Raw genomic sequence first — 13,944 nt, forward strand, 5'->3', positions numbered from 1 at the left:
TCTGCTGAAACTTTGTGTCAATGCAATTAAAAATTTAAACAAGTATCTGGTTGAAATAATTGCAAGATTCTATTTTTACCAGCTGAACTCAAAAGATATATGTGAAATTTGCAAAAGTGTAAATCCCAAGCAAAAATACTTTTTAGAAAACATGTTTCTGAAAACCCCTTTCCCATGAATTGTAATCTGCAATACACAAAACAGTAAGTGATTAAATATGCTACTTCTGCATCTTCTACCCAAGACATATAGGTCGAAATCTGTTCTGCTTGTCTGCTGACATTTCTGGATCTTACAGCAAACAATACAGTGGATCTGATTAGAAAAATATTTCTAGGATGAAAAATCCATTTTAACAAGTGCTGCGTACAGTCATTGACAAAGGAATAAATCAGATGAAAACATCCTTAGTATAAAACAACTTTTTAATACTAATATAAAGGATGAAGAGCAGGAGTAATTTAGGAATTTCAAGCCTATGAAGTTTTGTTTGTGTGTACAGAACGTAAATGTAGCACAAAATTTAGAGAATAACTGGCTCTAAATAGGAATATAGCAGGTCAATGTCATCATTCTGTCAAAGACAAACTTTATAACATACAACAGACTCTATCAAGTATAACCACTTTATCAAGATATTCAAACAAAACATGACAGCAACTCTCACATGCTAAAAGACTGACTGAACGAAATGAAAGTGCTTATCTGGAGAAAGCAGCTGAAGGAATAACTGAAATATATGCCAAGAATGCAAGTAGTTTTATAAGATACCTCCTATAAAGATCCTATCATTCTACTCAAAGAAAGATTCTAAATTATTGCACATGTGAAATAAGCTTAGATGCAGATGAAAATACAGAGATTTGTTATCTGGGAATTCAAGCACATTACTGCACTATCACATTTTAAACCCAAGGTTTACAGACAGATTTTTCCTAAGTGATGGTGTAAGGAAGAAAATATTAGAATGCTTTAGTATGCGGGACAGTTTTTATAAAACTGCATTATAACTACTAATGTAATCTTCAAGTCCAGAAATTGAAGAGAAGGTAGGTCTTTTAGTTACTGTCAAAGAAAAAAGTTTAAAAATTTACTGTGACACCATCAGTGATACCCTATATGACAGCTAAAAACAGAAATGTCTTTCATCAATCTTAGTATAAAATATATGTTTAATACTAATAGAAGGTATTGAAGTTATAATAGTATTTTACAATTTAAACAAGCTTCAAGATTTATTCCTTTCTTAGAAGTTAACTTTATGATGGTAATACTCATCTTGTGTCTTGATCAAATATTAACACTAGCTATTACAGAATTTGTTGCATTCTAACCTCCACATGAATGCTACACTGTGAAATAGTGTATGTATCTAGTAGATAAATATATCTTAACATGAAAAAGGTGAAAATTCACTGTTACAAAGAAACAGCAATTATAACAAGGAGTAACAATTGTTTGTCACCCTTAACACAGATAATTAATTTTTAAGCCATATCATTTCCTACAGACAAGGATATGATGTACGCTGTGTGCTAGGTCACTTCAGCTGTGTCTGACCTTTTGTGACCCTAAGAACTATAGCCCACCAGGCTTCTCTGTCCATGGGATTCTCCAGGCCAGAATACTGGAGTGGGTAGCCATTCCCTTCTCCAGGGGATCTTCCCCACCCAGGGATTGAACCAGGGTCTCCTGCATTGCAGGCGGATTCTTTACCACTGAGCCACCAGGGAAGCCATGAGTACAGTAAGACGGCCATTTTCATATGTTGCAGTCACTTTTTAAAAGGAAATTTAAAGATCTATATCAAGTATCTGTGATAAAATGTTATACACTGTGGAACCTATAATTTCTCTTTTAGACATTTATTCTAAACATACAATCAGAGCTGTAGACAAAATATACACAACATGGCTTTATTGGTGGTCCTACGGTTAAGAATCTACCTTGCAATGCAGGGGACACCGGTCTGACCCCTGGTCCAGGAAGATCCCACATGCCGCGAGGCAACTAAGCCCACGCACCACAACTACTGAAGCGCACGGGCCACAGAGCCCGTGCTCCACGACCAGAGGCCACCACCACGAGCAGCCCGAGCAGTGCAACCGAAGGGAGCCCCTATTCTTCACAACTGGAGAAAGCCAGCGGGCAACACCAAAGACCCAATGCAGCCAGAAATAAACAAATAAATTTTTTTAAAAAGCTATAAAAAATGTACAAGATGATTATGTTTGCATTATTTACAAAGCAAAAAAAAAAAAAAACCCCTCCACAATAGAATGGTTAAATAAACTCCATAATGAAATATTTAAGTAGCTATTAAAAATCATGTTTTAAAAAGCATGTGTATGTTTATACACAAATAATGAAAATGTATTAATTAAAAATACTATAATGAATCCATTAATGTATTAACCGATTACTTTTTCGTGATGAAAACTTAGGTGTTTTACATGTATCTAGTTTCAAATTTCTAGAGTATGTATTCTTTTTATGTCAAAAAAACTTTTATGGTAAGAAAATTAAATATATCAATTTAGGAGGCCAATCCCTTTCATTCATATTATATCAACATTCCATTCACATTCAACATGACATTGTAATTCAAAGCATATTTAAAAGATTTTTTAATCACTATTACCCTAAGACAGTTGGTAAAGCTGTTCAAATTTTGATATCTGATAACAATATATGTAGAACAATATATAACTCAATTCAATGGACAGAGAAATAATAAAGTGAGAGTCATGAAAAAAGTCAATCACCTGCTTTGTGTCCACCTCTCTATTCACAAAAGTACAAAGATGATGGTAGGTAGAACTGTTCGTCTTCACGTTAGTTTTCTTTACTTCAACATTCTGAAAAATGAAACAGAAAATAGATTGTTAAGTTGGAAGTATTCATTTTCATTTGAAGCAGGATCCATTGAAAAAAGTAATTTTATATTTTAATCAGTTATTCTTTATTTTTTTTCTTCATGAGAGCGTGCACTGTATTTCCACTAATCTGAAGTTTAGGTTTAAAAGTCAGATTGTATTTCAGTAAGAATAATGAATAGGTGACACTCTACAGTTTACTGTATGACATCAGGAGGCACATAATGGCAAGGTGTGCCTCTATTACTGATTTTAAGTTTGCTCATTTGGTTATGATGTTTCATAATCAATGATAAGAGAAAGTTCTCTTTTGTCTTTTCATAATCACTGAAAGAAGAAAGTTCTCTTTTGTCTAATGGAAGTAGGCCAATGAATAAATGCAAAAGGATGATAGATACTTGTGATGCTAAGTATCATCTCCCAGATTATTTGGAAATTGAAAAGAGAAAAATTTACCAATATAATTGAGATCTCTTGTAGCCACATAACCAAATCAGACAAATACAGAATACAAGAAATTAGTCTATTCAAAAATTCTGAAATAAAAAAGGGTTGGGGAGAGAATGCTTTACTTTGAAGACACAAAGCAAACAGAAGCAAGAGGTAAACCTTGACTGGATCCTGGTTACTTTTCTTAGTGTGATATTGTGGCCACATAGGAGAATGTCCTGGACTAACCTGGTGGTATGGTGGTAAAAATCTGCCTGTTAATGCAGGAGATACATTCAATTCCTGGTCGGGGAAGACTTCATACGCCACGGAGCAACTAAGCCTGTGCACCACAACCACTGAGGCTGTGCTCTAGAGCCTGGAGCCATGACTACTGATCCATGAGCAGTAACTCCTGAAGCCCATGCCCCTAGAGACTGTGCTCCACAACAAGAGAAGTCACCACAATGACAAGCCCGCGCACTGCAACAAAGACCCAGCACAACAAAAAATAGAAACAAACCTAGAGTTTCGTTAGGAAAAGAGAATGTCTTTATTCTTAGCAGAGGTACGTTAAAGTATATGGGGTGAAATGTAACCTATAAATATACGTTCAAATGTATACATTTATATCTTCAAATGTATACACAACCATTTGAAATCTACACATAATGCAAAATGAAATCTACACACAAGCTATTTCTTATACTCTTCTCTGTATTTAAAAATTTTTCATAATAAAAATGTTGGGGGGAAAAGTACCACCACAGTTTAACATATAATTCGTATTTGCCAAATCACTTACACAGACAATGTTTTGGTCAGTTTAAAGTTTTGACCTTGACTTGTTAGGGCTTCCCAGATGGCTCAGATGGTAAAGAATCTGCCTGCAATGCAGGGGACCTGGATTTGATCCCTGGGTTGGGAAGATTCTCTGGAGAAGAGAATGGCTACCCACTCCAGTATTCTTGCCTGGGGAATTCCAAGAGGGTCAGAAAGAGTTGGACAAAACTGAGCCAGTTTCACTTTCGGCTTGTTAGAAACATTAAGAATTATGACAAAAGTAATAATAATAATTTTAAAAAATGGGCAAAATACTGCCTGCCTTTTAACAAGGCACTGGGGGAATGGCTGAAATCTGACTTCTCTGTTTGGATCTTACTAGATCAAATGTCACATGGCAGATGTCTAACATAAAAGTAGGAAGGCTGACAAAACCAGAGGCTTAAGATGAGACTACCTGGTACTGAGGCTGATCACACATACATAAAATACTCTTGTCTATACAACAAAATAATATATCCTGTATTTGTATTTTTTAAATTTCTGTTTAACTTTTTTGATAAACACACCTATGTAATTTAGATAATGATCCAAATGAGTTGTTTTAATAACCACAGCAAGATAATCTGAGCAGGAGAAGCAATACCTTTCAAAATTAATTTCTGCTTAATAAGTTCAATGTTTTTTTTTTTAAAAAAAGCTTCAAATCACAAAATCACACATTTTACTCTCACAAAGAAACAGACTTTTCTTACCATTTCACATAATCTTATGTGAAGTTATTAACTTATCTGGACCTAATTTCTGTGTCTATAAAATGATAACTATTTACAATAGCCAAATCTTGAATGTGGGAAAGTCTTTAGGGCAAATAATCCTTTTCTTTCCCAATAAAATAAAAAAGGTTACAGTTTTTCAAACAACAAAAAAATCTCAAGACAACTGGAGAAAACTGAACACAGACTGGGTATCAGATTATACTGGGAACAACATATATTAGTATTGTGCTTTAAAGTCCTTTAACATCAGAGATACAAACTAAAGCATTTGTGGGTAAAATGCTGTCTATTATTATTTTTAAATATTCTAGATATGTATTACCAGTACAGTTAAAAACTAAGTTCAAACAAATGGCATTTGGATGTGCACTGAATTCTAACAGCAAAGAAGAATTACTATATCCAAGCTCCCATACCCAGAGTAATTCACCTCAAAGAGAGCTGGAGGAGGGGGTGGCAGACTTGCAATTTTGGCAGATCTCTCCTTTTCCACAAGCAGAGCTTCTTTTCGAGCTTTTATATGCCTTAAAAAATAAAAGATGTCATAAATTAATCTCTCAAATAATGTTACAGTACAACTCAAAGTTAAAAATATAAAAGCCATTACAATCTTAAGAAATCCTCCACAGCCTGATCCCACAGGCTCAAATGCTATTTAATAGAGTGCATACACATGTGAGAAAATAAAGAGTAAAAGCGGTGTAGCTAGACATAAAGCTCCATAATGTGGACTGACCCAACAAACATCTAATGTTCTTTAGAATAATTTGGAATTATAAAAACCTAAAAATGATAAAGAGGGGCCACTGCATAAAATGACCACTTCTGACTAGCTAATAGGTTCTTTCATTTTTACAATATGCAAAAATCTCATCAATGACTTGCAGAGTCTATAACCTCTTTTAATGTTCATAATTGCACTGATTTTTTTCTTTTTATATCAGAGGCAGACAGATTTTGGTTGACCTGCATTCTAAACTAGTAATACACTTCTTCAGAAACTCAGTAACTGCTGCTAAAGTCAGAACAGAAGAGAAAGTTCACTTGTTAGTATGTACTCCCCCAACTGCATTATTTTAAACCAAGTTTAACAAACACCATGGATATACTATGTAACTTTTAAAAAGTATCCAAGTTTTAGTTTTAAAGTTTAGTCACTCAGTCATGTCCAGCTCTGCGACCCCATGGACTGTTGACTACCAGGCTCCTCCACCCATGGGATTATCCAGGCAAGAGTACTAGAGTGGGTTGCCATTTCCTTCTCCACACACACAAAAAAATATCCAATGTACCCTTTAATTCCAGCCATATCACTTTCAGTGGAGAATACGGTAAAAATTACTATTACTTTACCAGGTTTTTTGTTTCATTAACATTTCTTTTTGATTTTTCTGTACTTTCAGGGCCTCTTTATGTCTCATTTCTGCCTTTTTTTTCCTTTCTGCTGCCCGGTGTGCCAGAGCATTTAAATCAGGCTCCTAAAAACAAATATTACTTAAAATGTCATGTTAAACAAGACTAAAATGGCAAATATATAATATGTGTGGTACTCTGTCAGGGCAAAAATCATGAAGATGTATTCAAATGAAAACACTGGCTATAGCACAAAATTAATGATGAAATAAATAAAGCTACAAAAATCTGATATCAGAACTTAAAGCTATTAATACTAAAAACACAAACTAAAGCCAGGGACCAAGAATATTTTGATTGACAAATTCTTTAAAGAGTTCTTCCTGACTAAAAGTTTGGTTACAAAGACATGCATTCTTGGAATCCAGCTTGTTTATTTTGTGTGACTATCTCTGGGACCACAATCTAGGATTTTCCAACCATAAATCAGAAGAAACAAGGTCAGGGAGTAGTCTTAAATACTGAGTTAAGTACTACTTTGCCTTTGTGAAAGGAAGAACTCAAGTGTATACACATTTAATTACACATTAAGGAGGTATGAGGAAGGAGTGATAATGAAATCAGAAATCTGAATTCATCCCACCGAACTTGTCCAAAATGACTGAAATGAGTAACAACTTGTAATTCTGAAGGTTACTATTTTATTCACCCAGTTGTTAAGGACTGGAAAAGAATAATGTTTGCTTTTTTTATGAAGTATAGTTTGATTTACAATGCTGTGTTAGTTTCAGTATACAGCATAGTGATTCCGTTATACATACACATATACAGCTGTTCTTTCTTGGATTCTTTTCCCTTGTAGATTATTATGAAATACTGAGTATAGTTTCCTGTGCTCTACAGTAGGTCATTGTTGGTTATCTATTTTATATATAGTAGTGTGTGTGCTAATCCCATTCTCCTAATGTATTATCCCTTACCACCCACCAGTGGTAACCCTAAGTTTGTTAGAGAATAATGTTAATTTAAACATCATAGAAAACAGATTTTCCTTCACATGACTCTTACCAGAAAATGAATCAAGTAGGATTCTTAGTTATATTAAATTTACAAAAACATTCAGGCTGCCCACAGCAAATTCTATACATGAAAACATTTTTATCAGTGTCTAATAACACAAATCTACTTTTAACAAGTATCATTACCACAGACAGGTAGTCAAATAAGTGCTCACTTACATTTTCTTTGGCTTGTTGATGCCCCTCTCCCATATTTCTTAAACTTGCCAAATACAGTTTTTCCAAGTTCTTGATTTTCTGAGTTTGTGATTCCACCCATTCTGTCCTTAGTTCCTCTGCCAAACGAGTGAATTGCTGATTTCTCCTCTGTTTTATATCTTCTCTTATCTGTAAAGCAATATCTCTTTCTTGTTCTCGAACCTAAAGGATGAATATTTAAGATTACATGAAAAGAGGCTTACTTCAACTTTTTGGAAAAGCTCTTTGGAAACAGGATCCTAAATGAATTTGATTCAGGTATTAGATATATCAATTCTCCAGAATATTCACAAGATATTAGATAAGCCCTATTTAAAGCAGAAAATCCAGGTGAAGGAGAAAAAACCAAAAATAAGACTTACAAAGTTCCCTGATAAGCCATTATGTTTCCTCCCCAGAGACCTAAGGGGACTGCCATTATCATTCTGATTTGAGCAAGTTCCAAGAGTTGGTGATGGACAGGGAAGGCTCATGTGCTGCAGTCCATGGGGTCACAGTCAGATACAACTGAGCGACCAAACTGAACTGAACTGAATGTAAAAAACTGGCTTCCCTGGTGGCTCAGTGATAAGGAATCCACAACCCAGTCCAATATTCTTACCTGGAAAACCCCCACGGACAAAGAAGCATGGCAGGCTACAGTCCATGGGGCCTCAAAGAGTTAGACACAACTTAGTGACTTAACAACAATAACAATGTAGAAAATACTAATAATTTTGGGGACACAAAGAAGTTGACACTATGTTCCAAATAAATCTCACCTGCAGCAATCTTAGTTTTCGTCTTCTTTCATAATCTTCCTTTAAAATGAAGGCTTCCTCATTAGGACTCAATCTCAGCTTGCCAGCATTCACTCCCTTTCTTTTCATTTTCATGTAGTACTTTAAATATGAAGGTTCTGCATTAAAAAAAAAAATATATATATATCTATTAAAAATAAGACAGTAAAGATTAGAACACTTTTTAAAGGGCTGTAAACATGGAATGATTTGGGTAAACTAAGTTCAACTTATTTATAAATAGCAATCATTAATTCAGCACTTAAATTGGTAGTTCTCAGATGGGGAGAAAGCAGTTTAGTGGTGAGTAAACCATTTCAAGCATTACTTGATGGACTCTGTGGGAGAGGGAGAGGGTGGGAAGATTCGGGAGAATGGCATTGAAACATGTAAAATATCATGTATGAAACGAGATGCCAGTCCAGGTTCGATGCACGATACTGGATGCGTGGGGCTAGTGCACTGGGACGACCCAGAGGGATGGTATGGGGAGGGAGGAGGGAGGAGGGTTCAGGATGCGGAACACATGTATACCTGTGGTGGATTCATTTTGATATTTGGCAAAACTAATACAATTATGTAAAGTTTAAAAATAAAATAAAATTCAAAAGAAAAAAAAAAAGAAAGCTGAGCGCGAAGAATCGATGCTTTTGAAAAAAAAAATGCAGTCTAACAATTGTTAAATCATGAAAGTTTGCTGAAAAGATGTTTTCTCAATTACAGCCATTTATAATATTGAGGACTTGACAATAAATTTCATATTAAAAAAAAGAAAAAATGCTTCCTCATCTGTGGCAGATTATTATTTACCTGTAGTATGTGGGACCTGACTAACTCCTACTTGAGATTTCCAGAGTTTACCCAGCTTAAATATAGAAAACCACAAAGATTTCAAAAGGTGTGTTAGCGCAGAATAAATGCTTCAAAATTACAGTTTAACACTAGAACTCTGATAACTTGTACATAACCAGCGAGACTACTATACTGCAAGGGCTCCTGGCTCATATTTCAGCTCCTAGTCTGTGATATATAATACGATCACCAAGTGTCATTGTATCTTAGGGAATCACATTAACCCCTCTACAGTAAAACAACTCTTCAGTAATTGGTGGTGTGATTTTTAAATGAAATCATTAAACAAAACTCCTAGAACAAAGTTATATTTTTAGGTTCAGTCCAGGGTTTAAGATTCCTAGATCTAGTCTTCTATTGCTCCTGTTTACACTCAGGTGTTCTCAATCGCGTCTCTAGATTATAACATGCCCCAATTTGGGGAAGTCTGGCAGGGAAAAAACGAAAGAATTTAAGAATCTATAGTTTTTATAAAATTTAAAAACCCTCCCCAGGTGATTCTGTATCTCCTTGTTCCCATTATTGCCATTTTCAAAAATTAGACACTTCAAATCAGTACATAACCATGATTTCATTTGAGATCAATCTCTTTACAATGACCAGGAAGGGAAATATGGTAACCAAACACTTAAATCTTTCTGAAGATAGTTTTCTGTTGTTGTTGTTGCCCCATTTGACTTGTGAGAATCCTAGTTCCCTGAGCAGGGATCAACCTGGGCCCCCTGCAATGGAAGTGCTGAGTCCTTATCACTAAACCACCAGGGAATCCCCTTCTGCAGCCAGTTTAAGCAGCACTTCCCTGTGAAACTGCCCTCCAGTGATTCTTGCTCCACCTGCCTGTCCCGACCTGCCTGTCCATAAGAAATGTTACCCTCATATTCATATGAGGACTAACCTACGCTGCCTTGATATTACCTTCCTCTAGTTTTTCATCAATAACTTGCCCTTTCTAATTAGATTCCTTAACAATAAGGATAGAGGCTCTGGTTTTGTTGTTTTTTTTTTAATATCCAAATTAACCACGAATAACTACCACCACGCAGTATTTCACATACTAAGGATAAATACTGTTTTCACTCAGGTGTACAAATAGCGACCAGAAGAATTTGGGGTTATCTAATAGGAACTAAGGGCTTTCCTGGTGGCTCAGTGGTAAAGAATCTACCTCTCAATGCAAAGACCTGGGTTTGATCCCTAGGTAGGGAAGATCTCCTGGAGAAGGAAATGGCAACCCACTACAGTATTCTTGCTATTCTTGCCTGGAAAATCACATGGACAGAGGAGCTTAGCAGGCTACAGTCCATGGGGTTGCAAAAGAGTTGGTACATGACTTATTAACTGAACAAACAAAAATAGAAACTAAAACTTTTTCACTGAACTCTCCATCAAAAAGAAGGCAGGAATGATCTTATTCATGGTTGTATGTGCAGAGCCTAAAAGCTGCTTTGCTCCTAAGTAGGTCCTTCAGTGTGCTGACTGAATGAATGACTCATTCAATGAGTTAATTCATATAAAGTGCTAGATAGGTATATGTGGTCACTGTTACAACCTGATGACAAAAAGGAATAACTGCTTACATGTGAAAAATCTTTTCCAGCTGAAACCCACTCAGCTGATATTCACAAGGCTTTGGTAATGTACTCTGAAAGTGCCAACCAACCATTCTCTATTTTAGACAAGAATCAAAGGCCTCTTAGGTTATTGACCTGAGTGACAATATCTACTGGCAGAGCCAAGAGAAGAATCTGGTGTTTCTTATATATGGCTCCTAACTTTCCGAAATGCTAAAATATAGGGAATAAGGAAAATTTTGTTTAAGCCCGTATTTTTTGCAAGAGGGGATTGACAAGAACTAAACAAAGAGACCCAACAAAGGTCCGTCTAGTCAAGGCTATGGTTTCTCCTGTGGTCATGTATGGATGTGAGAGTTGGACTGTGAAGAAAGCTGAGCACCGAAGAATTGATGCTTTTGAACTGTGGTGTTGGAGAAGACTCTTGAGAGTCCCTTGGACTGCAAGGAGATCCAACCAGTCCATTCTGAAGGAGATCAGCCCTGGGATTTCTTTGGAAGGAATGATGCTAAAGCTGAAACTCCAGTACTTTGGCCACCTCGTGCGAAGAGTTGATTCATCGGAAAAGACTGATGCTGGGAGGGATTGGGGGCAGGAGGAGAAGGGGACGACAGAGGATGAGATGGCTGGATGGCATCACTGACTCGATGGACGTGAGTCTGAGTGAACTCCGGGAGTTGGTGATGGACAGAGAGACCTGGCGTGCTGCGATTCATGGGGTCGCAAAGAGTTGGACACGACTGAGCGACTGAACTGAACTGAACTGAAACAAAGAGAAAACAAGTAATCCTGTAATCTTCAATTTCCTTTTCTAGAGGATTACAGGAACAAGCATGTTTGTTATTTTTACCTAAGCTGTGACAGAATAACTGTTTTTTCTTGTATATCATTATCTTAATTTTTACACTTGTTTGGAAATAATCTGATTTAGTATTCCCAGCTTCTCTAAATGTCAACCACAGTACAACCACCAAAACCAGGAAATTAACACTAGCACAATACTTTTAGCTAATCTACAGACCTTATTCAAATTTCATCAATAGTCCCACTAATGTCCATTTTCTGGACCAGGTCCCAAGCCAAGGAAAACATATCCTTTGACTGTTGTGTCACTCTGCATCCTCAAAGAAGTAGATGCCAAAATGGGATGAAACCCACGAGGATTTTATTAGGGGAAATGCCTGTGTGAGGGAAAATGGAGAGGGAAGTGGTGAAAGCTAGGAGTGTTTCAGACTTTCATGCAAATCTGCCACTGAGTGAAGGAGGAAGGCAAAGTTGGGTAGATAACCCTTAAACTGTGCAGTCTAAGGAAGCTTCAGGAAGACTGCTGGGGAGTCCTTAAGCCAAAATCCCTTGTGTCTCAGGAACAGGCCTGCCTTCACATCCACCCCATGCTGTCATTAACTAGGAGCAGTCTATGGGAGGCATCCATGTAAACAGATTTCAGAACACAGGGGCTAAGGGTCTATAAATCATGTTCTAATGGCTAGGCTGTTTTGTCTCCTTCAACTCCTCTAATTTGAGATGTTCCTCAGTCCTGTCACCCCTTCCTCCATCTTGACATTTTAAAAAGATGCCAGCCAGTTATTTTGCATAATGTCCCTCTATCTAGATGTGTTTAATCCCTTCCTATAGTTAGACTGAGGTTATGCATTTTTGGCAAGACCACCACAGAAGTCATGACGTACTCTTCTCAGCACATCACACCAGAATGAGTTTTGATCCCTTGATTAAGAAGGTGCCTAACAGGTTCCTCCACTACAAACACCATTTTTTTTTAAAGTATTTGGTGGAGAGATAATTGAGGCTATGTAAATACCATGTTCCCCACCATATTTGCCAACTAAATTTAGTATCCACTGATGACCACCTGAAACAATGTGTTTTCTGCTTACATTATTCCTTCTACACTTACCAACTGGAATCCTACTTAAGGAAGTTTCACCCATTCCCTCACTTTAGTATTTATTCATATCAATACAGATTTTCAAATTCTAAGTACTGTTACTGACAAATAATAGAGATGATACTACTTATCTTTCAAGACTGTCCTGAGGATTAAATGGCAACGAGCACCTCTTAATCACCTATATTAGGAAGATGCGGCTTCAAGGCCCAATTCCACTTGAAGCAAAGACACTTAAAATCACTTTGGTCTCACTTCCTTGAAATATATAAGCGGAGTATAATATCTTCTCCAACAGGTTGTTCTGATTGTATGTCTTAGTAAATATAAACTGCCAGATACTTTCTAAATTTTAATGAGTCTACCGTTCCCCATTGTTTTACAAAACAGACGTTTGCGGCAGAACTTAGTTATCTAATAAATTAAAGGTGAGAGACACCAAAAGAGAGCATGCTCTCTGCATGAAACGATTCCAAGCTGGGCTCTTAAACGGCTCCCAGGAGTGAGGCCGCTCGGCGGGTGACCTGGGGGCAGGACGCACCCAGGAGTTCTGCAGTGGGACCCCGCAGACCCTTCCGGCCGCCCCGACTTGGAAGCTCAGGGCCCCCGCGAGGCCCGACCCCACGGGAACGCGCATGGCCGGCTGCGCCAAAGGCTCCGGGGCGGCCTTTCACACGGCGCAGGCGAGCCCGTGAGGGGGGACGCGCGCCCCGCCGGCCTCGAGCCCGTGAGGGGACGCGCGCCCCGCCGGCCTCGTGCCCGGCCTCTGGAGAACCGCGGGCCGCTGCGAGTGCGTCCCCCGCCGCAGCACACCCCCGGCTCCTCGCCTCGCGGAGAAGTGCACGCTCGGGGACCTTGGGAGGCCAGCGCCTCTGTCACTCACCAGGGAGAGGAAAGCCCGGCCTCAGGAATCGCGGCTCAGACACAGAAGGCCCGGCGGCCCGCCCCACAGCTGCCTCCGAACAGCCGTTCGGGCGTGAGCGAGGCGGCCATCTCCGAGCCGCCGTCACTTCCGTCATTCAAACCGCTCGCCAGTGGCGCGGCCAGGCCGCGGGAAGCGCCGAGCCCCGCCCCGCCCCGGGGGCCGTCGGGACGGCCGCGGCGGAAGCCGCTCGGGGCGCGCGCCCCTCCTACGTAGGGCCTATTATTTCTCGTGTCGGGCGTGGCTCGGAGGTTTTGCTTTACGTCTCCCGACAGGCTCATCTTACAGATCCGAGACAGAGGTCCAGGAAGGGAGAGTTAGTTACCACAGCCCACCCGGGTGGCTTCAGTCTCAAGCGTCTTTATGAAGACGCCTTGGGAAGTGCAGCCTTTCTTGTCTGAGGACACAATTCGTTTG

General features: G+C 38.5%; 1 protein-coding gene across 8 annotated transcripts in view; it reads right to left on the minus strand.

Annotated features, from left to right (window-relative positions):
* CEP295 (centrosomal protein 295) overlaps positions 1 to 13,651 on the minus strand; it is a 54,839-nt gene extending 41,188 nt beyond the window's left edge. For 3 of the 8 annotated variants that reach the window (XM_070365120.1, XM_070365119.1, XM_070365118.1), the window contains exons 1-6: positions 13,489 to 13,647; positions 8,259 to 8,395; positions 7,459 to 7,659; positions 6,221 to 6,345; positions 5,298 to 5,391; positions 2,766 to 2,858 (exon numbers count right to left, since the gene is read on the minus strand). In XM_070365120.1, the coding sequence (XP_070221221.1) occupies positions 2,766 to 2,858; positions 5,298 to 5,391; positions 6,221 to 6,345; positions 7,459 to 7,659; positions 8,259 to 8,395; positions 13,489 to 13,624 (786 nt within the window). In that variant the 5' untranslated portion in view covers positions 13,625 to 13,647. Of the gene's footprint in view, positions 1 to 2,765; positions 2,859 to 5,297; positions 5,392 to 6,220; positions 6,346 to 7,458; positions 7,660 to 8,258; positions 8,396 to 13,488 lie in introns of those variants that run through there. The other 5 variants (XM_070365125.1, XM_070365126.1, XM_070365121.1 and 2 more) reach the window with 4 other exon arrangements.
* Positions 13,652 to 13,944: the final 293 nt, after the last annotated feature.

The sequence above is a fragment of the Bos mutus genome, chromosome 29 (genome assembly GCF_027580195.1).
Source record: "Bos mutus isolate GX-2022 chromosome 29, NWIPB_WYAK_1.1, whole genome shotgun sequence".
NCBI classification, from domain to species: Eukaryota; Metazoa; Chordata; class Mammalia; order Artiodactyla; family Bovidae; genus Bos; species Bos mutus.